General features: G+C 52.7%; 1 protein-coding gene across 1 annotated transcript; it reads left to right on the forward strand.

The window, feature by feature from the left end:
* The first annotated feature begins 2,424 nt into the window (after window positions 1–2,424).
* On the forward strand, window positions 2,425–23,096 carry ERN2 (endoplasmic reticulum to nucleus signaling 2). Its single transcript, XM_060079215.1, has 22 exons — window positions 2,425–2,508; window positions 4,143–4,248; window positions 4,599–4,632; window positions 4,851–4,923; window positions 8,801–8,873; window positions 9,013–9,120; window positions 9,447–9,548; window positions 10,807–11,071; window positions 12,900–12,978; window positions 13,065–13,212; window positions 13,324–13,445; window positions 14,156–14,311; window positions 14,583–14,751; window positions 19,497–19,581; window positions 19,723–19,912; window positions 19,992–20,091; window positions 20,166–20,365; window positions 21,638–21,785; window positions 21,871–21,998; window positions 22,528–22,651; window positions 22,733–22,800; window positions 22,884–23,096. Exons 1-22 carry the CDS (start codon window positions 2,425–2,427, stop codon window positions 23,094–23,096), a joined length of 2,775 nt encoding a protein of 924 aa, XP_059935198.1.
* The last annotated feature ends 38 nt before the right edge of the window (window positions 23,097–23,134 follow it).

A 23,134-nucleotide genomic window follows, 5' to 3' on the forward strand; every position in this document is an offset into this window, starting at 1 on the left:
CTCTCTCTCTCTCTCTGTCTCTCTGTCTCTCTGTCTCCCTCTCCCTCTCTCCCTCCCTCGGGCATGTAGAAAACCTCCCCCCCCCATATCACACTAAGCAGTGGAAACCTCCCTAGCACCCCCTCTCTACCCAGACATAGCACGCAGCATCTCCACCCAGAAGTGAGACACGGATCCCCTTGCCCTTGGATCCCGCATGTTCACATGGGGTCCCGTCCTTGGGTGAGGGGACTGCAGAGTGGTCCCCCTTTCTCAGAGACCTGCTGCATCTTCTCTCTCCTTTCTACTCCTTATCCTCTCCATGTCTAGGGAATCTGTTCTACTCTCATTATTCATTCTCTTAAGTCTAGGTTCATGCCAAGAGTTATACAAATACTCAAAAGGTAGAAGAAGCTTCTTTTTCTCTCTGCTTCCTCATCCCTTCTCTGAGGCAATAAATTCAGAGCAGCCTCACTCAAATAGGAGAAGGGCTGTCAGGGGAAAAAGAAGCTCTGGAAGGGAACACATTGCTAATATTTCAACACAGTACCCACCAGATGTATAGGCGCAGGAAAAATCCAACACCGGGGGAAATACAACAGAATGTTAACAGAGATGCTGTGTTTCCAAGAGGTGGAACAATGAATGAGTGTTCTTTTCTTATTTATATATATTTTATATATATTTCTTGAATTTTGCCAAGTTTCTAAAACGGGTATTATTTATATCATCACACACACACAAATTATCTAAACCAGTTCACTTGTAGTTTGTAGTCTATGCAAATCAAATTTATCACATGAGAAATTCCTGTGAATCCAAGTATAATTAACAAACACAATGCACATTCCGAAACAAGTGTACAGTGCACAAAATATAAAGCATAAAGAAGGGCTCACTCACATGTTCAGTAGCTTGGGTCGGTTTCTAGAGTGGCAAGCAACCACTTTTGTTATGAAGTTAGGTTTGAGGGTATTGGATGAGCTAAGCATGAAGGAGTAACCAAGTGAACCAAAGACTTCATGATGTACATATTTCTAAAAGAGGTTTCTGTGCCATGAGGGAGTCAGGCTTTCCAAGGCTACATTTGATGACAATGTGGTTAGAGGATGCCTTAGGTTTGACAGGTTCTTGAAAACAGAGCCTGAGACAGGGATTCTTGCTCAAGTGACATGTTGGAAAGAACCCTTTAAGAGAAGAGGAGTGAGGGAAGCAGGATGGAAGAGCCAAGGAAGGAGGGGTCTCAGCTGGAGACCGGCTTCAGCCTCATCTCACGGGGACCTCTCGAGCACAAACTGCACCACAGAGTTGGTTCCACCTTGAGGCAAAAGGGCCAGTCTTTTGTACCTCATGTCCGTCAGTCATGGGCAGGGGGCACTGGGCTGCTCCAGTGGCCAAGGGCAATTCTGTAGAGAAGCAGGCACCCGTGAGCCCCTAGCACTCCCCCCTGCCCAGCAGCTGGGGAATGCAGATGCCAGCAGGCAAGATTTACTTGGAGTTACTTGGGCAAGCCTGGGTGACCATGGATTACAGTGCGGCTCAGGGTCAGCGTGCAGGAGCAGGTAACACTGAAGACACCAGTGATGACAGCAGAATTGGGGGTGGGGATGAAAGCTCTGGGCCAGCCAGCAAAGTCTTCATTGACTGTGGGCGGTGTGACCAGAGGGTCAAGGAGGACAAAGAGGAGGAGTGGGAGATGGTGGCAGAGCCAGGCTGCACGACCCTCAAATCAGCAGGGATTTTTACACAATGAAGGAGAAATGAATGAGTCGAAACTTGAAAACCAGCTGGACCCCTGCAGGCCGTCCCTGAACCAAGTCTGCCTGCAGCTAGGACTGTAACTGCTATAGCCAGGCAGCCTTTCATGTGTGCATTTGATATCTAACGCTTAGGAATCTGCAAGTTCTATGAAAACAGAGACCTTATCTCTCCTGCTTCCCAGTCTGGGATAACAGATAAACATTTATTGAATGTATAACTGACCCAACCAATTAATCTGTCATTGATCATTTCTCAGTAGAGGCTACTGGTATAGTAACAAAGAGCACAAGCTCTGAGGTCAGACATCTGAATCTGAATCCCAGTTCTGAGCCCCAGCTGTTACATGGGAAATGCTGTGAAGATTAAATGAGTTAATGATGGATGTAAAGCACTTGGTGCAATACTTGGCAGGTGGTACATTCTCCATAAGGGCCGCCGTTGGTAAAATCCCTTTTCCAGGAAAGCTCAGAGCCATCCCTTGCGGGGTGACCGAGGGATGCAGGTGTGAGTGCGATGGGAAGGGCGGGGGAAAGAGCAGAATTACGGGCTGAGGTTGCGCCCCGGCCCCTGCGCGCCCAACTGGCCCAGCCCGGGGCGGAGTCTCTTCCTGCCGGGCGGGAGCTGTGCGGTCCCCTGGAGGCCCCGGGGACCAGGCCAGCTGTGTGGACGCCGTCTATGCGGGCTATGGCGAGCGCGGCCCGGGAGTCCGGCCCTTGGTCCCCGTTCCTGCTGCAGCTCGCGGCGCTGCTCGGGACGCTCGGGCCACAGGTGAGAAGCGGGCGGACGCGGAGCCTCCAAGGTCGGGGCCGGGGGCGCAGGCGGCTGGGGCGCGGCGGGACCACAGCAGGCGCCTCTCCCTCCCCCGGGTCCGGGTCGCCCCAAGTCGGCCCCTGGCCTGAGAAAAATTCCTAGCTTTGGAGAGTTGCCGGTTGCCCCACGAGCTGGAGAGACTTGCCCGCGCGGAAGAGCGCAGGTAGACCCAACACCCAGCGCGTCCTGCAGCATGGGGGTGGGGGTGGAGGGAGGGGATCCTCGCTTTCCTGCCAGGCTTCCTAAAACTTCTGGAACCCCGGCTTCCTTGGAACTTAGGATCCACTTGAAGGTCCTCTGTCGAGAAATGCGCCCATACACCCAGCTCTACAGACAAATTCAGGCGGATCACAACGCTCCCCCACCCCTTACCCGTGACTGGAGCCCTGATTCACAACCTCTGGGATAAATAAGCCGGAGGTATGGGTATCTGGTGCAGCCCTGCCGGGAGCGGAAAAGTCCAATCTTATAGAAATGGCAGTGAGAAGGCAAAGCCAGGACTAGAATCCACATGTTCAGCCTGGAGCCCCCGGAACAGTTATTGGGATCATAGAAGCAACTGCTCATGCCACCCCGTGCCCACTTCCAGCTCAGGACCCACCCGATGGTTGCCAAGTAGGAATATGAGCACAGTGTGGCCAGATCGGGTGTTTCCAGAAAAACTAAGAAAAAAACTAGAAATGAGAAACATGAGAAATCTTGATTTTTTTAAGTGAAATCTTTCCAATTTTTTAAAAATTGGTAGCTAATTATAAACGAAATTTTAAAACCGATGATGGTCAAACAAAACTCAGCAGTGGGCAATCAGTCTGCAGCTTCTTCTCCAGGTCGCTCTCCCTCCTGCCACGCTGCAGATCACAAAACAGGCCGGGAGAAGAGAGGGCCAGAAGGCAGCTTCCTGACTCTACTCCGAAACCATTGGCTTGGCCCCAAGCCTGAGGGTCCTGGAGCAGGATGTGGCCTTTGCAGGGGTGCGGCTAGGCCACCCGGATGTTAGGGTTCCTGCTAGGAGCTCAGCCCCACCCTGTTTGCTCAAGGAAGGGCTGGAGCAGGTGAGTTAGCCCAGCAGGGGCCAGACGCAGGGCAGCACCAGCCCTCCCTCCCTTGGCCACCCCCAACTTGGTCCAGGGGGCCCGCTGGAGCCTGGCACCAAAAGCAGCTGGGCCGGTTTGGGGAGACGGAATGGGTTGGGGGAGGCAAAGGAGAAAGGGACCGGGCACTGGAACCAGAGAGATGGTGGTTCAAGTCCCGGTTCTGCCATTCATCTGTGTGGCTGGAGGCTAAATTATCTAACCTTCCTGAGCCTTAGTCTCCTTCACCTGTGCAATGGTGAGAATAATAGCCCCAATCTCTTAGGGAGGCTGTAAGGGTCACTGAAGTCCTTTTGTAAAGGAGCCAGGCGCCCCGGCTCCCACCGTAACCCCTCTCTAGGGTCGTGGAGGTCAGTGGGTGGAGCCAGCAGCTTCCCCAAGCCTCCTTCCTTCCTTCTCTGTTTCCCTCTAGGGGAAGGGGAGTCCCAGCCAGCCCTGCCTGGAGCAAGCACTAGGGCGGTCCCAGGCCTCTCAGAAGAGGTGACTTTGTTTCCACTGCAGGTTCAGACCTTCACGCCAGAGAACCTCCTGTTCGTATCCACCCTGGATGGAAGTCTCCACGCACTGATCAAGCAGACAGGGGACTTGAAGTGGACGCTGAAAGACGGTAAGCAAGGGCAGTCACTCCTCCCTCCTTGGATCTCGCGTTGGGGGGAGGTCACCTTGGCGTGGACGATGAGAACATGGGGTCTAGAATCCAATAAGCAGGTGTCTGCAGGCAGCTTTACCACTTACCAGCTGTGTGACTTTGGGAAAGTCACTTCACCTCTCTGAGCCTCAACGTCCTCACCTGTAAAATGGGGCCAAGGGTAACAACCCTACCTCACAGAGTTCTTGGGAGGATTACATTACACTCGTGACAAATACTTGGCTTGGTGTCTGGCACACAGTAAGAACCAATGTGAGGTATGCCTTTCAACGGGGAGTCTACTCATGCCCATGTCCCTGTCCCTACAGATCCCATCATCCAGGGGCCAAAGTACGTCACAGAGTAAGTGGACCCCAAGGAGCGGGCAACTGAGAGATGGGGAAGCCATAGTTGCCTGGAGGGGTGGGTGGGCTGGAAGTAAGGGAAAAGATTTGGGTCTGGAGCTCTGTGGTGCCTCCTTCGAGGTTGGGCTCCTACTGGTGGGGAAGTTGGAGGGGAGGGGCCCTCTTGGAACCAGGGGACGTGCACCCAACCTTCCCCCATTCCTCTCTGCCCCACAGGACAGCCTTTCTCTCTGACCCAGCTGATGGCAGCCTGTACATCTTGGGGACGCAGAAACAACAGGGATTAATGGTGTGTTTCCTACAGTGCTTGGGATGGGTGAGGGTCAGGGCTTCTGTTAGCCAGAGCACTGAAAGGGTGGGGGGCTGTATGGTCAGAATCCAAGTGTCCTGCAGAGGGTTAAGTCTGAGAGCACTGGGGGAAGGCTGTCTGGAGGGGTCTGTTGAAAGGGGGTGGTAGGGTGACTCTGGCTGTGTCTGCAGAGCAGGCTGACTGGATGACTGTCAGGCCTCTGAGGGCGTCACGGGGTTTCTCCAGAGGACTCTGAGGGTTTTAAGGGAAAACCTATGTATCAGTTAGCTTGTGCTAAATAACAAATTACCCCCAAACTCAAACTTAAAATACAAACAATTTATTTAACTCATAATTTTGTGAGATGACAATTTAGGCTGGACTCAGCTGGGTGGCCTTGACTGAGTTTGCCCAAGCATCTGTGGTCTGCTGCTGGTCAGCTGGCTCTCTTTCTGAAAACTCGTTGGTAGTTGGCTGGCTTTTGATGGGGGCAACTGGGCCAGGGGTCTCTCATCTTTTAACAGGAGAGCCTGGGCTTGTTCACATGGTATCAACAAGGGAACCAGAAGCAGCAAGAGAGGGTGAGGCCAGTGCATGAGCATTTTTCAGGCTTTGCTTATACAGTCGTCCCTTGGTATCCACAGGTCAATCGTCCCCCACCACCAAAATCCAAGGATGCTCAAGTCTCTTATATAGAATGGCATAGTATTTGCATATAACCTACACGCATCCTCCCATATACTTTATTTTTTTAATATTTATTTATTTATTTTGGCTGTGCCTGGTCTTAGTTGTGGCATGCGGGATCTTTATTTAGTTGCAGCATGTGGGATCTTTTAGCTGCAGCATGCATGCAGGATCTAGTTCCCCGACCAGTGATCGAACCCAGGCCCCCTGCATTGGAAACGCAGAGTCTCATCCACTGGACCACCAGGGAAGTCCCCCTCCCAGATACTTTAAACCATCTCTAGATTACTTATAATATCTAATACAATGCAAATGGTATGTAAATAGTTGCCAAGTGTGTGGCAAATACAAGTTTTGCTCTTTGAAACTTTCTGGAACTTTTTTTTCCCAAATATTTTCAATCTGCATTTGACTGAATCTGTGGGTTCAGAGCCAGTGGATAGGGAGGGCCAACTGTACTGCATTCGCTAAAGTCTCATCAGCCAAAGCTGGTCACGTGGCCAAGCGCAGAGTCAGGTAGTGTCAGAATTCTGACCGTGCCATGGGATGCCTACCAGGATGCTCTTACGCATGTGATTTAGGAAACGGAATTGGTAAGAAATAGTATGTAAGCAGGCAAGGTCCCAGCAAACAGGTGGCACACTACAACGGGAGAGTTTGAGGTGGTTTTATTAATGGGATTCCTTACAAAGGTGTGGGCCGAGGTAGGAAACCGCAGGACAGGGTGCTGTGTCCTATGGCCCATACCGTGGGGTGCCATTTATCAGCCCTAAGCTCAGAGGAGGGGAAGGATCCAGAGGGGGCTGGAGGAGAGGGCCACCTGGAAGGAGCTGAGGCCTTTGGGGGAGGGACACAGCCAGCCCTTGATGACTCTGTGGAGAGGAGACCCAGGAACACTCGCCCTGATTCTGCCCCTCCCCGTATCCCAGCCCCCGACTGGAAGCCAGAGCACAGGGCGCCCGCTGATGGAATCTAAACAAGTATGTCTCCCATGGGGAGGGCCGGGTGGAGAGTGGACCTCCAGTCCCATCCAGCTCTGGGGGTCATCACTGGGTCTTATGGGCAGGTGTGGTTGTGAGTCACATCACTCTCCCTGCATCGGGGATAAAGTCCAGTCGCCCTGACAAAGCACATCAGGGCCAGCTCACTTGTGCAGTCTCTTCGCTCACCTACAGGCACCCATGCATGCACACCCCTGCACACACACCGATCAATTTATTGAATGTGCCAGCTCTGGGGCTTCACCCAGCTTGTCCCCAAGAGTCTGGAACCCTCTTCCATTCTGCCTCTACTTCCCCAACTCAGTCAGGATGAGCCGCAGCACGCTGCAACAACAGCACACAAATCTCCGTGGCTCCACAGAGCTTGCTTCCTGCTGACAGCATATGACCAACGTTCGTCCCCCGGGGGCTCTGTACACTGTGGTCTACTGGAGACCCAAGCGGTTAGACACTCCATCTCAACCGAGGCTTCTCAGTCACCAAAGCAGAAAAGGAGAACGAGGTGAAGCGCACCCTGGCTCTTGGAGTATCCACGTGGACCTGGTCTCTTCTGCTCCCTCCCTCTGGCTAGAGCAAGTCTCATGGCTGTGCCCACTTTAAGCAGGAAAAGAAATATAATCCACCAGGAGCCCAGAAGAAGCAGCAGAATATTTGTGAGAAGTGCTCCCCTTCCCCTGGCTGTCTCCTACTCACCCCTCAAGGCCCAACTTAACAGCCAAACTCCTTCCCAATCCGTGGTCTTGCCTCCAGCTGACCTCACTTTCGGCCACTCTGCATCCCCACTCCCGGTGCACTGGCCTCCTTGCTGTTCCTTAAACATGCCCGTTGGTAGGCAGGTGGCCCTGCCGTTGGCCTCAGCATTCTGTCCCTCTGCTCAGAGCACTCTCCTTCCACATGACCCTGTGGCTCCCTCCTCCCTTGGCTTGGGTTCTTACTCCCTAGCTGGGCTATGTGAAATAACATCTCAAATCAGTGTCTATCCTGGTTCTCTGAGTTTGTTTTAATAATATTTACCACTACCTGGCATTATGGTATTAGGGTTTATGTGTTTTTGTTTGTTTATTATCACACACACACACCAGAAATGTAACTCTGGGCGGAAGGGCACTTGGTCAGTCTTGGTTACAACAGACTCCCAGCACCTGGCTAGTAATAGGTGCTCATTAAACGGTTGTTGAATGAATGAATAAACAACTGAACTTCTTCCATCAGTCCATCTTCAGTCCTCCACATCTGCATCAGGTACCCTCAACTTCATGTGCTCCCCTGTCATGCATTAACCGTACCAACTATAGGTTGTATGGACTTCTTTTGTTGTCTGTCCTGACTGAGCCCCCGGGAAGCCCCGACTCTCTTTCCCTCAGTATTGGCTTGTGCCTGGGGTGCTGTCTGGCAAGAGCTCTGTATGTGGAGTTTGGGGATTTTTTTCACTTTGATAGAATTTCAAATGTAAGGAAAAAATGCAAAGATAGTTCAGAGCAATTGTTTATTCCCTTTACCCAGATGCATCAGTTTTTAACATCTTATCACTTTCACTTTATCATTCTCTCTTAATAGATGGATAATATTACACATGTGTATATAAAATTTCTTTTTCCAAACTATTTGAGAATGAGTTGCAGACATTATGCTCCTTTACTCCCAAAGCGTCATTGTGTATTCCTAAAACAAGGATTTTCTTCTACATAGCCTGAGTGTAAATTATAAAAATCAGCAGATTTAACATTGATACAATAGTGTTATCTAATCCACAATCCAGATTAATTTTTTCAAGTTCCTAACGGTGTGCTTTATTGTTTCCAGTCCAGAACCCAAACCAAGATCACCCCTTGCATTTGGTCCTCATGTCTCTTGGGTGGAACAGTTCCCCAGCCTCTCCAAGGTTGTCATGGCCACTGAAGTTTTCAAGTCTCAGCAAGTGTTTTTGAGGTAGTCAGGCCAGGATCATGTGATCAGGTGGCATCTTGGCACAGGGAGTGGGATTTTCTGCAGCTCCTTAAGAGGTTGTGTAGCAGAGTGGTTCAGTGTGAGGCTTCTGGAAACTAACTGGCTACGCTCAAGGCCTGGCTCTGCTACTTACCAGCTGTGTGATATTAGCCACATTACTTAGCCCCTCTGGGAATGGATATGATAATAATTGTACCTAATGAATAAGTTGTATGTGCTTCTCTGCTCTTTCCACTCCCCAGAGACTGCCGTTCACCATCCCCGAGCTGGTTCATGCCTCCCCCTGTCGCAGCTCTGACGGCGTCTTCTATACAGGTAAGCATCTCTCCAGCCTGGGGTCCTGGTCCAGCAGGGACTGGACCTAGGTCAGGACGGGCCAGCTAGGCACAGCACGGAGAGGCTGCACACCCTCTCCAGGCCATCTTGAGAGTGAGCACATTTCCCACCTCCACAGGCCGGAAGCAGGATGCCTGGTTTGTGGTGGACCCTGAATCAGGGAAGACACAGATGACCCTGACCACAGAGCGACCCTCTACCCCCCGCCTCTACATCGGCCGGACACGTGAGTCAGGCCCCAGCTGCTCCCCGAGCTCTGGGCAGCCCCCCTTTTGCTCTGCCCAGGCCTGGCAATTGCTATCCAGGCTGGGTCCAGGCCAGTCAATCACTCTGTCAGTCAACAAACACTTCCCTGAGCACTGAACAAGGAGCGGGGGACACAGCAGTGACCAAAACAGAGCTGGTTTCTGCTATCCTGATGCTGCTTGCAGACTCTGGCCTCCAGGCTGGGTGCTCGGGAAGCCCCCGCCCCCATGAGATGACGTCCCCCGGGTGGGAGTGGAGGAGAACCACGTGGGCGCTCCTGGTAACCCGGCTTCTGGATGTCCCCAGAGTACACGGTCACCATGCATGACCCCAGGGCTCCAGCCCTGCGCTGGAACACCACCTACCGCCGCTACTCAGCAGCCCCCGTGGATGGCTCACCTGGGAAATGTGAGTGCCTCCCTTCTCTGGCTCCACCTTGGAGCAAGGTCCCCAACTCAGGGAACCCTGAGTGGTATCCACGACCAAGCCCCACCACATTCTGACCCACCTGAACTCCTGAGGGACCCCACGTACTGAATGACACACCCTTGACAGACAGCCCTAAGTGACCCCTCTCGACACCCAGCCTGACCCTCCTGTACCCTGAGCAGCTCTTAACATCCTAATTCCTCTGCACTCCCAATGAGCCCAGCCAGGTCACCCTGTGTGCTCCCCACCTCCTGAGTGACCCCAAACAACCCCTGCACACCCTGAGCAGTCCCCCAATGTTGAACAACCCCTGACAGAGGACCCTAAGTGACCTCCCCCAGACTCATCACCCCCTTGATATTATAACTGTCCTTCCCTGTGTTTCCTAAAACTGTACAAATGTTAGATTTTTAATCTTTGGTAATATGATGTTACAAAGAAATTGCTTTTCTTCTGTTATTGTTCAGCTCAGTCATCATATATGCTTAACCCTTCTAGTCACTTGGGTTATTTCATCTTCTTCTTTTGTGTGTGTGTGTGTCATTTCCCTTGGTATATCAGTGTCTTTGTTACTGGCCTCTAAGAACTCATTTATGACTAAGGATGCTAACCATTTGTCATGCAATGCAAATGAAACGCCATATTTTATTGCCATCAATTTACTATGGTGGTTTGTATTTTGGTTGTGTATTAAAATATAATCATGTTGTGTTTTAAAAAAAATAATAACTCTCCTTCCTAAATGCCTGAGTGACCCCAAAGGTGCCCTAAGCCACCCCTCAGACCCTGACTCCACCATTCCACATGAGAACTCATGCAGGCGACCTTGACACATCACAGGTGACACCCACAGGGCCCCTGGCTGACACCCTTCGCATTCTAAATGACTTCTACGTTACCCACATGTCTCCAGACCACCCTGATTGACCAGCGGCCAGACCATGACTGACTACCCCACATCCTAAGCGACAAGGACTGATTCACACACCTGAGTCGCCTTTGGATGACCATGACTGACCCCCTACATCTTATACAGCTGCCAGTTGACCCTGATCAAAGTGACCCAGTGAACTTCCTATGTCCTGATTACCCTCCAGGTGATCTCACCTGACATCCACGTACCTGAGTGGCCCTCCTGATGGCCCACCCTCAGAGCAGCTTCCCCACCTCAAGATGCTCTGAGGTGCCTCAGGTCAGGGCTCCCTGACCACATCTCCACAGCCATCTTTCTTGGCAGACACGAGCTACCTGGCATCCTGTGGGATGGGCCTGCTGCTAACGGTGGACCCAGGAAGCGGGGCGGTGCTGTGGACCCAGGACTTAGGCGTACCTGTGGTGGGCGTCTACACATGGCACCAGGACAGCCTGCGCCAGCTGCCCCATCTCACACTGGCTCGGGACACCCTGCACTACCTTGCCCTCCGCTGGGGCCACATCCAACTGCCCGCCTCAGGCCCCCAGGACACCGCCACTCACTTCTCTGCCTTAGACACCCAGCTGCTGTAAGTGCCCATGCCTGGGGACTGGGGAGGAGCTTCTGCAAGTATTGTAGCCCAGGTCCAATGGGCAGGTGTGATGTCTGACCATGACACGCCAGTGCAGCTGAACCAGGGGTCAAAATATTTCAAGCAGTTTGGTAAATAACCAGTGCCCTGCACCACCCCCCATGTGCTCCCAGGACCCCCTGGATGGCCCCACTGTTCAGCAACTGATAGGGTAAAGTCTGGCCTAGGAGGGGCCTCCATGTCTCCACCCCAGTGCTACAGCTGGCACCTGTTCTGCTTGGTAGGTACTATGTGTTTACTGATTGTTAAAAACTTTAAATATGACCCTTCCTTGCAACACCAAATACATTAGTGTCCCCATCTTGGGGAGCCGGGAGATAGACTGGGAAAATTGGGGATTATCCGTTCTTTCAGTTCATCCCAAAAATATTAATTGAGCACTTGCTATGTAGCAATTGCTTGCTAGGCTCTGGGAGTACAGTAATACAGCCAGTGTTCCTACCTACAGAAATCTCAGAGTCTAGTGGGGGAGACAGGTATGTAAAGATGTAATCATAATATGGTATGATAAAGGATGAGATAAGAGAAGAATAGGGTGTCATGGGAATGTATAGGAAGGGCACCGAAATCAAGACTGGGGGCAGAAGGCAATCATAGAAAGCTTCCTAGAGGAAGGGACCTATAAGTTGAAACCTAAAGGATGAAGAGGAAACAAGAGAGAGAGAGAGAAAGAGAGAGAGAGAGATCATGGCAACCAGGGAACAGATTAAATTCACAAAACAAATAAGGCTGGAGCACGGCTCTGAGCAGCAAATAAGGTCTGAGGCTGTTAAACAGGGATCTTGTAGGATCATTTAAAGGGTTTGGGACAAGGCTAAGGAGAAGCCACTAGAGGGTCTTAGGCAAAGAAGTGATTTGATCATATTTTCATTTCAGAAAGATAACTGGCTGCAGTGTGAAGAGTATCTTAGAGTTGTGGGGAGAAAGTGATCACAGAATATTGCATTAGTTCAGGCAAGAGATGAAGACAATTTGGACCAGGGCAGAAACGCTAGAGATGGAAATAAGTGGAGGGTAACAGATATTAAGAGGAAAAACCAGTATGATTTTGGTGATTAGAGCAAGGAGTCAACCATTATGCTCAGGTTTCTAGAGGAGCATGAGTGCCGTCATTTTCAAAGGTAGGGAGCACTGGAGGAGGAAGTGGTGGGGGTGAGGAGGAAGTGGGGGAAGAAGGGGGAGGAGCAGCTAAGGAATGAAGAGATGAGTTCAGATTTAGAAGACTGAGCTCATGGAAGAGGTCTGGGCTAGAAATAGATTTAGAAACAATGACTATAGAGTTTGTATCAGTTAGCTTTTGCTATATAACAAATCAGCCCCAAAATTTAGAGCTTCAAAACAAGCATTCATTATTTTTCAAGATTCTGTGGGCCAGCTGGGTGGTTTTCTGGTCTGAGCAGCCAGATGGTGGCTTGGCTGGGCCTGGACAATCTAGAATAGCTTCACTCAGCTCTCTCGTAGTTGGTGGACTATTTAGCCTACGGGATGTCAAATGAGGTCTCGCATGCCCCGCAGACTAGCCTGGGTTTCCTTCCTTGGTGGTCCCGGGGTTCCAAAGAACCCCATGCGTGGGCAAACTCCAGTGCACAAGCATTTCCAAGACTGTCTGTGTCACATCTGCTATCATCTCACTGGCCGAAGCAAGTCACTTGGCCCAGCCCAGAGTCAGTGTGGGCGGGGATAACACAAGGACACGGGTACTATGGTGACTGAAACTACCCACCACCATCACTCATTCTTCTCCCCTTTTCCTCTCCCCCACTAGGATGACGCTGTATGTGGGGAAGGATGAAGCTGGCTTCTATGTGTCTAAAGCGCTGGTTCACACAGGGGTGGCCCTAGTGGTGAGAAGTGGTCTCTGAGGGGCTGGAAAGAGGGGATGGAGAGAAGTCTCCCCTCACCACTCCTGACTCTCCATCTTCTGCCATAGCCTCGTGGACTGACCCTGGCCCCCACGGATGGCCCCACCACAGATGAGGTGACACTCCAAGTCTCAGGAGAGCGAGAGGGGTCACCTAGCACTGCTGTCAGATACCCCTCAGGCAGTATGGCCCTCCCTAGCCAGTGGCTTCTCATTGGTGAGACCCCCTCTACCCAAATTTAGAGTAGATAAAGGACCTGTGAGCTCAGTTTATGAGCTGGAAGGCTGAGATCACCTCCAACCCATTGACATTTTCCCTGCCCCTTAGGACACCATGAGCCACCCCCAGTCCTGCACACCACCATGCTGAGATTCCAACCCACCCCAGGGAGTGGGACTTCTGGGACCAGACCCTCAGGGGGCACCCAGGCCCCAGCTCTCTTCTTGGAGGTCAGTGCTAGAGGGGCAGAGGGCATGGGGCGAGATGCGGCAGGGGTGGGCAGCCCTTGGACCTTTTCCACAGGCTTCTAGGAATAACATTCAGGGGTGGGTCAACTGACCTCACAATTTCTCGGAAGGAAAACTTTCATTTGTCGTTATTGCCAGAAGAGTGTTAGAAGTGTTAAAAAGATATTGGCTATCTAAATTGTGAAACATGGGTCACAGTTTTCTTTATTCTTCTTCAGTTTAAAGTTCACAAAATATTTATCAAGTGAGAAAATGAAAATGGAAAAACTATAAAAGCATGTCCTCCTGGGAGAGAACTGGAGAAGAGTTGCTAATAGTTCAAGTTTAGAAGGAACAGGCATGACCTGGAGACATAATTCTCAAATCTGGTTGCTTATCAGAATCACCTAGGAGCCCATTCCAACCCCCGCTGAATTCAGAATCTCTGGAGGTGGATATCTGAATTTTTTGGTGGTGCCCCAAGAGTATCTGAATTTTTAGTGATACCCCAGGAGATTGCTGGTCCTCAGCTAGGTCTGAAAGTCCAGTCTACTGGGGCACCATGGTGTTTCAGCACCATGGAGAGGGCCAGGTTTCCCACCACTCACTCATCACCCCTTCAGCTAAGCCCAGCTCTATACTGGGTCATGAAGAAGCATTAGGGGTTCCACAGTGGGAGGGGCTGCTAAGAGTGAAAGGTTCTTTGTCCCCAGCTCCTGAGCCTGAGCCGGGAGGAACCTTCAAACCTGGAGCTGCATCCTGAAGAGAAAACCCCAGACATGTATCTAGGACTGGGACCCCAAGACCTGCTGGCAGCCAGCCTCACTGCTCTCCTCCTGGGAGGATGGATTCTCTTCCTGATGAGGCAGGTAAGCCCATCATCCCTGGCCTCAGGTCCATCTTACGGTCTTCCTAGGGGGAACTCCTAGCTCCTCCTCTCCAAGACCACTTGGCAACTTTCTCCCTCACCCAGATCCAATTCTGCCCCCTGCTGTCCTCTTAGCAGCTCCCAGAGCCCTTGACACTGTGCTGTTTATGCCAATGCTCCAGGGACAGGCCATCTCAGGCACAGCTTCTGGGCCCATCATGGGTCAGGGGCTGGCCAAGGCTGGGCCCTCTTAGGCCCCCATGTTTCAGCAGCAGCAACAGCAGCTGGCAGAGAAGCGGTGGCAGCAGGCTCCCCTGGCACCTGCAGGCCCTTCTCACATCTCACGGGATGCTCAGTCCCAGCCCTCCGGGGCCACCCCACGGAGCCGGAAGAGGTTTCAAAACCCCCCAGAGCAAGACCAGCCACTCGAAGACCCTGAAGGTGAGCTGACATGAACAGGAAAGGACAAAGTCAGGGACAGAAAAGGGAGGGGCAGATTTAGCTTCAAAGTCGGTATATTAGAAGCCACTGTAGTGGGGTAGACAAGCTTAAATGAGTTAATAGGAGAGAACTTCAAACTGTGCCTGCTATGTAGTTGAGCCCTCTAAAAATGTTTGCCATCATTTTTACTGTTGTCGTTATGTTCAAGGACCCTGGATGCAGATAGAACTGGGTATAGATCTAACTCTACTAACCGTTAACTTTGATGAATTGCTTAACTCCTCTGAGCTTCAGTTCTCTCATCTGTCAAACGGGAATAATAACACCCACCCCATGACATCACTTCATTATGAGAGGTTACATCACCATTACTATTAAATCAGACTATGTGATGTTATTAATATTTGTGTTAAAATAACATCATATTTGGTAACAATAAATCATCTAGGTACCAGTTGGTTCCTTTTCTCTTTAGGGCTTTTAATTTTTTAAATATTTCTCTTCTCTTTTCTCTATTTCATCCTATAAACAAGCCCTTTCAAGCTTCCTCTGGAATCTGTGGGATGCCCCAGGGGAACTTCCACATGCTTTTAGTGGTCAGTCCAGGCTACTTCTCTCGTTTCTTTGGTTCCGGGCTGGGCTGGCCTCGGTCCTTTGTGTGAACTGCTGCTGGACCCTCCTGTCGAACTGCTCAAACCACTGCCTTGGAGCCTCGGAGCCACTCTGCTGTGCCCTTAACTCAGCGTGAAGTCCGCCCCATGCTTGGCGTGATGCTCCCGTGCTGCTCCCAAAGTTCCCCCTTGCGTTCACCTCCCTGTGCTGAGAGGGAAGCAGCTCTCTTCCTCAGGGCTCAGCTCTTGTAGAAAGTCCCCCACTGCCGAGTTGCCTGAGCCCTGAGAGTTGCAGTTCCAGTCACTTCACTGGTTCTGGGTGGGTCCAAGTAATACCCCACTGCACCCTGAAACACTCATGTCCTTGGACCTTCTGACTCAAGCCAAGTCTTTCCCCAGATGACCCAGACTCCACCTTGTCCCAGGTGGTTCTCGTCAAATGACCTTGCTGTTCCTCCTGCCATCATCCTTCAGGTGTCCCTCATGACCCCGGTCCACGGTCCCAGTCATTGACAGGATGGAATTCTTTCCCCAGACGTCTCAGTCCCCTTGTGAGTCCGTAGATACCAATAATCCTCAGAGGAGGAGAAGAAAGGATGTTGAATCTCAGCCCTGGCTCATTCTTGATATATAAAACACTTAAACTTCTTTACTCACTATAAGAAAATAATCAAAGTGATATCAGTGCTTCAGGACAAGAATCCCAGCTAGAGCTTGGTACCTTTGTTACAAAACTCAATGGTAACAATCTCTCTATAATACTGGATTCCCTCTGGAATTTTCTATTTCTTTCACTTTCTTCGTTTAAAGTTTTCATAAACTTTACTTTGGTGTTTTCATGACCTCTAGGCAAAGCCAGGAAAGGACAGGCTGTTACTAGGCTCTGTGATAAATGCCGTGATGGGGTTGGGGAGGATACAGGGAGCTAGAGGAACACAAAGGAGGGGCATGTAGCTCAGACATGGGGACATGGGGATTGTCCTGAAAGGCAAGTCTAAGCTGTGATCCCAAGGATAAGAAGGAATTACCCAGGTGAACAGGGAGGAGGGGGCAGCAGCAGTCCAGGTGGCACCAGTAGATGAGAGGAAGCAGGGTACACGTTCCGGAAGCTGAAAGGAAGGTTGCAATCTCATGCTCATGGGTAGGGCAGGTGGATAAAGTAAACAAGTGAAGCAGCCACATAGGAGAGAGAATAGGGCGTGATGGGACTGTGGCAAACTGGAGAACAGGTTCTTGGGCTCAGCCTGCCTTGCTCACTGCTGCAATCTCGACCCAGAGCGTGGCTCAGGGAATATCTGTTGAGGCAGTGACTGACAGTGGCCACTGCAGGTTCTTAAACAGCCCTTCTCAACCGAATAAATATATACGGAGTGAATATGTGCCGAGCAGGTGTGAGGAACAGGCAGAGTTAATAGGCTGGGACTTGCCCATCCAATAGGCAACAATATGGAGTCCAGTGTATCAAAAATCTTTAGTGCAGGGAGAGTCAAATAAACGAATGTGGCAGATGGCAGGAAGGCTTCGAGAACCACTCTCCAAAAGAGCCCCCACCACACTGGCACTGTGTGGCAGCCTATTCTTATTCTTAGGACATCTATGTCAGGAACTCTGACCTTGGAAATCTTGCTTCTCCTCTTGGTGCGGGGAGAGGAACGTTCCTCGGGACCTTTATATGGTTCACAAAATCTACAGTGGAGTCCTGTCCCACTCTCATTTAACCTTCACAAATCCATCTACACGTGCTTGGTTGGGTGTCCTCCAGGACCACCAACTACATGGTACATTCAGCGGCAAGTGGGCGCAATCAAGCCTGAACCAGAGTTAACACTGAGAGCTAACATTTATATAGCGCTTACTGTGTACCGGGCACTTTTCTAAATGCTGTGCATGCATGAACTCGTATGATATTCACAACATTTTTGTGAGGTGGATACTATCATGACGCTGATTTTATGGAACAGAAAATGAAAGGTTCATGGCACCCCACCCCAGACTCACAAAGCCAGTAAGTAGCAGCTCAGGAACTCAAAAGCAGGTCAACTCTGGGATGTTACCTCTGTTTGCATTTTGGCAATATGCATGAAAATAGGTGACCACTTTAATGGTTTCCCAACCCGAGTAAAAGAAGCAACACCATACATCACATGTTCCTGAGGTTTTCAGAGGGAAGTCTGACTGTACATTGCTTCCCCATCATGTGACAACATTTGATTACTTTAGAACTTCTCTCCTGCATTTGCTGCTTCTCCATTATCATGATATAGAAGGCTGAGCAAATGGTGAATATGTTTGTGCAGACTGAGCCTCCCGGCTCATTATTATTATTTTTTTTTAATTTATTTATTTTTGGCTGCTGCGCCCGTACTTTCTCTAGTTGCGGCGAGTGGGGGCTACTCTTCGTTGCGGTGCACGGGCTTCTCGGGCTTCTTATTTCGGTGGCCTCTCTTGTTGTGGAGCATGGGCTCTAGGTGCGCAGGCTCAGTAGTTGTGGCGCACGGGCTTAGTTGCTCCGCGGCATGTGGGATCTTCCCAGACCAGGGCTCGAACCTGTGTCCCCTGCATTGGCAGGCGGATTCTTAACCACTGCGCCACCAGGGAAAACCCCCGGCTCATTATTTCTGCATTCAAGGCCAGAAGTCTGGCCTCCATCCCAGCATTGAGGGTGCTCCTGAATCTAGAGTTAGTTCTGAATCTAACCCAGAAAGCACATAGCAAGTCTTCACCTCATGCCAAGGGCATCCAGAGCAGGGAAGGCAGACATGTAAGAGACAGGAAACGCAGCAGAACGAAGCAAGTGGTACAGAAGAGGGGTCGGAAGTGCTCAGGGACCCTCACCTGGAGCCAGCTGAACACGGCTGGTTCAAACAGGCTTTCCCGCAGCTCTGTCCCTGCTTCCTGAGCTGCCGGAGAGACAGGCCCATCTTACTTGTGGGCGATGTGCTTCCAGCAAGGCTCTGGGCTCACACACCTGAGCGTCCAGGGTATACAAATTTCGGTTACTGCTTGCATCTCGTCAGGAGATGAGAGTGACTGTTTAAGCAAATAATCCAGAGCAGTGCTGAGGGACAGCTTAATACTTTTCTCACTGATCCCTGATGCTGATTTTCATTTGCTTTTCCTAGAGCTGATTAGAGAGACTGAAGCTGGCAGCTCTTCCTAAGGAGAGTGTTCTCAGGGCCACGGAGGGGCATGTAACTCTAGGGGCGCCAGATAACACTTAGCTGCGAGCATGGGGCCCCTTGGATCTGAGCAAGGTGCAGCCTGGTGCATTGTGAGGGGTCTCTCGCAAGCAACCCAAAAGGAAGAGCAGTAACAGTCCAACCCCATCCTTCTTAACAGGAAACCAAGGCCTTCTGGGAATCCCTGCTGCCCTAGAACTAACTCTGGGACAGCTCAACATCCAAACGCCCACTGACCCCGCCTCGCCCTCTTCCAGGACAGTCTTTTCTGCAACAGCATTCACCCTCCTCATGCTTACGGCTACCAAAACTCACCTTCCTGTTTGAAGCAAATTCCTCAGTTAAAAGGGTTTATTATTTGGCTTCCCTGGTGGTGCAGTGGTTGAGAGTCCGCCTGCCGATGCAGGGGACGCGGGTTCGTGCCCCGGTCCGGGAAGATCCCACATGCCGCGGAGCGGCTGGGCCCGTGAGCCATGGCCGCTGAGCCTGCGCGTCCGCAGCCTGTGCTCCACAACGGGAGAGGCCGCAACAGTGAGAGGCCCGCATACCGCAAAAAAAAAAAAAAAAGAAAGAAAGGGTTTATTATAACTGGTGGAGGTGGGTAAAGGAAAGAAACCTGGGCAGAAGATGCCAAAACAGGGAGAAGGATAAAAGAGGACAGTAGAGTGAACCTCTCCCCCACCCTTTCTTCCATTAATCCTCACGATAATATTGTGCAGGATCCTTACATAGGTCCCACTTTACAGATGAGAGGACCAGGGCACCGCGGTTAAGTCACTCGCCCAAGTTCACACGGACTGAGTGGCAGCACGAGACACTGGACCCAAGCAGTCTGGCACCAGGCGGGGCGTGCAAGGGGGAGGCCGGAGAAGGGCCGAGGTGGGGGAGCCGGGACTGGGCAGGGTGGTGGTCGTGGGCAGAGGCTCCCTGAGACCCCCCTCTCCCCTCCCCTCAGCCGAGCAGCTCACCGTGGTGGGGAAGATTTCCTTCAATCCCAAGGACGTGCTGGGCCGCGGGGCAGGCGGGACTTTCGTTTTCCGGTGAGCCGCAGCCAGGAGGAGCCAGGCTGGGGATGGCCACTGTCCCTTGGAGAGCCATTCTTTCCGAGAACCCCCGAGGTGGGCACAGTTCCTAACCTTTGCCTTCGTCTGCCCTCCGGGCCTCCGCTCGCCACCTCCCAGGGGACAGTTCGAGGGGCGGGCCGTGGCCGTCAAGCGGCTCCTCCGTGAGTGCTTCGGCCTGGTCCGGCGGGAGGTGCAGCTGCTGCAGGAGTCTGACAGGCACCCCAACGTGCTCCGCTACTTCTGCACCGAGCGGGGACCGCAGTTCCACTACATCGCCCTGGAGCTCTGCCGGGCCTCGCTACGGGAGGTGAGGCTTGTGCTCAGGGATGGGCGGGGGGCGGGGTCCTGGGCCGCGGGGTGACGCTCTGCCCCTCGCCGCTCCCCAGTACGTGGAAAACCTGGAGACGGACGGCTGGGGCCTGGAGCCCGGGATGGCGCTGCAGCAGCTGATGGCGGGCCTGGCCCACCTGCATTCCTTACACATAGGTACCGGCCCCTCCCGCCCTCCATCCAAGCTCCCGACTCCCCCCTCAGCTCTCAACTCTGCTCCGCTCTCACAGTGCACCGGGACCTGAAGCCTGGCAACGTCCTCATTACGGGGCCCGACAGCCAGGGCCGAGGCAGGGTGGTCCTCTCAGACTTTGGCCTCTGCAAGAAGCTGCCCGCTGGCCGCTGCAGCTTCAGCCTCCGTTCGGGCGTCCCCGGTACAGAAGGCTGGATGGCGCCCGAGCTCCTGCAGCTCCTGCCCCCAGACAGCCCCGTGAGTCCTCCCGCCGCCCCAGGCTGCAGGAATCCTTCCCTGCCCAGCGCCTCTCCTGTCCGGCCTCCAGATCACCCGCTGTGTGACCTTCAGTCACTCCTCCAAGCCTGTTTCTTCATCTGTAAAGTGGGGATAATTCCTCCCTTCTTACCTAGGGCAGTGGTTCTCAACCAGGGGTGATTTTTGCCACCTTTGGGCAATGTCTGGAGACATTTTTGGATGTCACACTTGGCAGGGGAAGGGAGGCTTGTTACTGCCGTCTAATGCGCAGAGGCCAGGGATGCTTGCGAAACATGCTACAACGCACAGGACAGTCCCCCAGGATGAAGAATTATCTGGTCCAAAATGTCAGTAGTACTGAGGTTGAGAAACTCTGAACTAGAAAATAGTTTTCATCTCTACTGTGCTGCAGAATCACTGGGGAACTTGAAGAAAATTCAGGTGCCCGGGCCCCACACCCAGTAACTGACCCCCAGTGACTGTAACGTGTAGCCAGCGTGGAGAGGCACCCCGATGTGGAGGGTTTGGGGGAGCATCACATGAGCTGATATAACTGGAGCACAGAGCAGTGTCTGACCCCCAGAGACTCTTGAGTTGGAGACCCCAGGATTATAGATTTTTGAGTTGGTGTGTAGGGGAAAGTCACAGGCATGGATGAGAGTAACACGCAAGGACAGTCACCAGGCAAAGCCACCCCACCCCCGAAGTTTAGAGAAAGCTAGGATTGGCAACCTGGAGGCCCAAGGGCTAAAGCACTGTTAGGAGCCTGTACAGGTTTTGATTTTTTAAATTAGCAGCCAGTATTTTAACTTCTGGGAAATTCCACATAAAAGCCTAGATTTCTGGATTCTCTTGGAAAATCAAAGCTCTGCCACCGAGAAACTCCCCTGGAGGCAACCAGCTGGAGCTAAGTGCCAGTGGCCATGTGTGGACAGGGCCAGCACCAGATCATACAGTCCTCACTGCTGCCTGATCGCCTCATGCGTGCCCAGCTTCACTTGGTTGTGTTGCCCACCAGACCTGGAGGACTGACACTTGGACACCTAAACTAGAGGCTCAGTAGAGGCAAAGATTCTGGATGAAAGCCGTGGGTCCCTTTCAACAGTGCAGAGGGGAGGGGATCTAGGGCCAAGAGGATGCCTCTTGGGAAGCGTCCTTGTGTCCTAGTCTGAGCCAGATCCCCAGCTGCCGTATCAGCCCAGGGGAGAACGTAGCCCGGCAGGCTTCCTGGAGCAGAGACTTCCTCCTCACGCTTGTCCCTCTGGCCCCCAGACCAGCGCAGTGGACATCTTCTCTGCAGGCTGCGTGTTCTACTACGTGCTTTCCGGTGGCAGCCACCCCTTCGGAGAGAGTCTTTATCGCCAGGCAAACATCCTTGCAGGCTCTCCCTGCCTGGCTCACCTGGAGGAAGAGGCCCACGGTGAGGGGGACCTGGGCTGGCAGAGGAGGGAAGCAGGGCAGAACCTGCGTGGGCCTGAAGCCATCTCTCCCTCTTGCCCCTACAGACAAGGTCGTTGCCTGGAACCTGGTGGAGGCCATGCTGAGCCCCCTGCCCCAGGCTCGTCCCTCTGCTCACCAGGTGCTGGCCCACCCCTTCTTTTGGAGCAGAGCCAAGCAGCTCCAGTTCTTCCAGGTCAGGAGGAAACCTGGGGAGCAGCCCCAGAAAGTCCCAAGTTTGGGTCCTGAGCAACAAGAAAGGGGAAGCCAGATTGGCTGGGGGAAAAGAGACTCGTCTACCTGTTCCAGGCAGCCCAGATCCTTATCTCAATCAAGGCAGAGCCCAGACTCCCGAACGCTGCCATCTTGGCACTGCACGGTCTCCTCAGCACAGCTTCCCCAGCCCAGCTGCCCCTCGTGAGGCTAGACCCCGTTCCTTTCAGCCCTAGTCGTCTCTCCTGCTATACCCGTGCCCAGACAGCCCATTCCACTTGTGTGACCTTGAGCCTCTTGAGCCCGTTTGCTCATCTGTAAAATGGGGACGACAGCACCTCTGTCACCGGTTGGATTAGACCCCGCACAGCACAGAGAAGCCACACTCCATAGGAGGCAATACTTACCCTAACCCGAGCAGCTTCCGCTGCGGCACTGCCCCAGCCATAGGACACTCCTGGCCTGTGGCCTCCGAGCCCGCTCAGGAGGCTCAGGAGCTCTGTGGGTCCTAGGACGCCAGCGACTGGCTGGAGAAGGAGCCTGAGCAGGGGCCGCTGGTGATGGCGCTGGAGGCGGGTGGCACCGAGGTGGTCCGGAGTGACTGGCACAAGCACATCTCGGTGCCACTGCACACAGGTAGAGGCCAGACTCGGGTGGCCCGGGAGGCCGAGGGGAGCCCAGCAGGGACGGCTGTGCCAACGACCTCCCCGTCCACAGATCTGAAGAGGTTCCGGTCGTATAAGGGGACGTCGGTGCGAGACCTGCTCCGTGCTGTGAGAAACAAGGTGTGTTCCAGGGCTTGGGAGGGGCCTGGATGGTGGGGAGGCTTGGTCCAGCTAAGCCCGGGTCTCTGCTCTGCCCCCTCCAGAAGCATCACTACAGGGAGCTCCCGGCCGAGGTACGGCAGGCGCTGGGCCCTGTCCCTGACAACTTCGTCCAGTACTTCACAAACCGCTTCCCACGGCTGCTGCTCCACACGTACCACGCCCTGAGGAGCTGCGCCTCTGAGAGCCTCTTCCTGCCCTACTATCCGCCAGCCTCAGGGGCCCAGGCGCTGAGCCCGGGGACCGCTGGGAGCTGACCTGGCCTGGCGTCGAAAAGACCAGCAGAGGCTGGGCC

Source organism: Mesoplodon densirostris, chromosome 16, assembly GCF_025265405.1.
Source record: "Mesoplodon densirostris isolate mMesDen1 chromosome 16, mMesDen1 primary haplotype, whole genome shotgun sequence".
Classification (NCBI taxonomy): domain Eukaryota; kingdom Metazoa; phylum Chordata; class Mammalia; order Artiodactyla; family Ziphiidae; genus Mesoplodon; species Mesoplodon densirostris.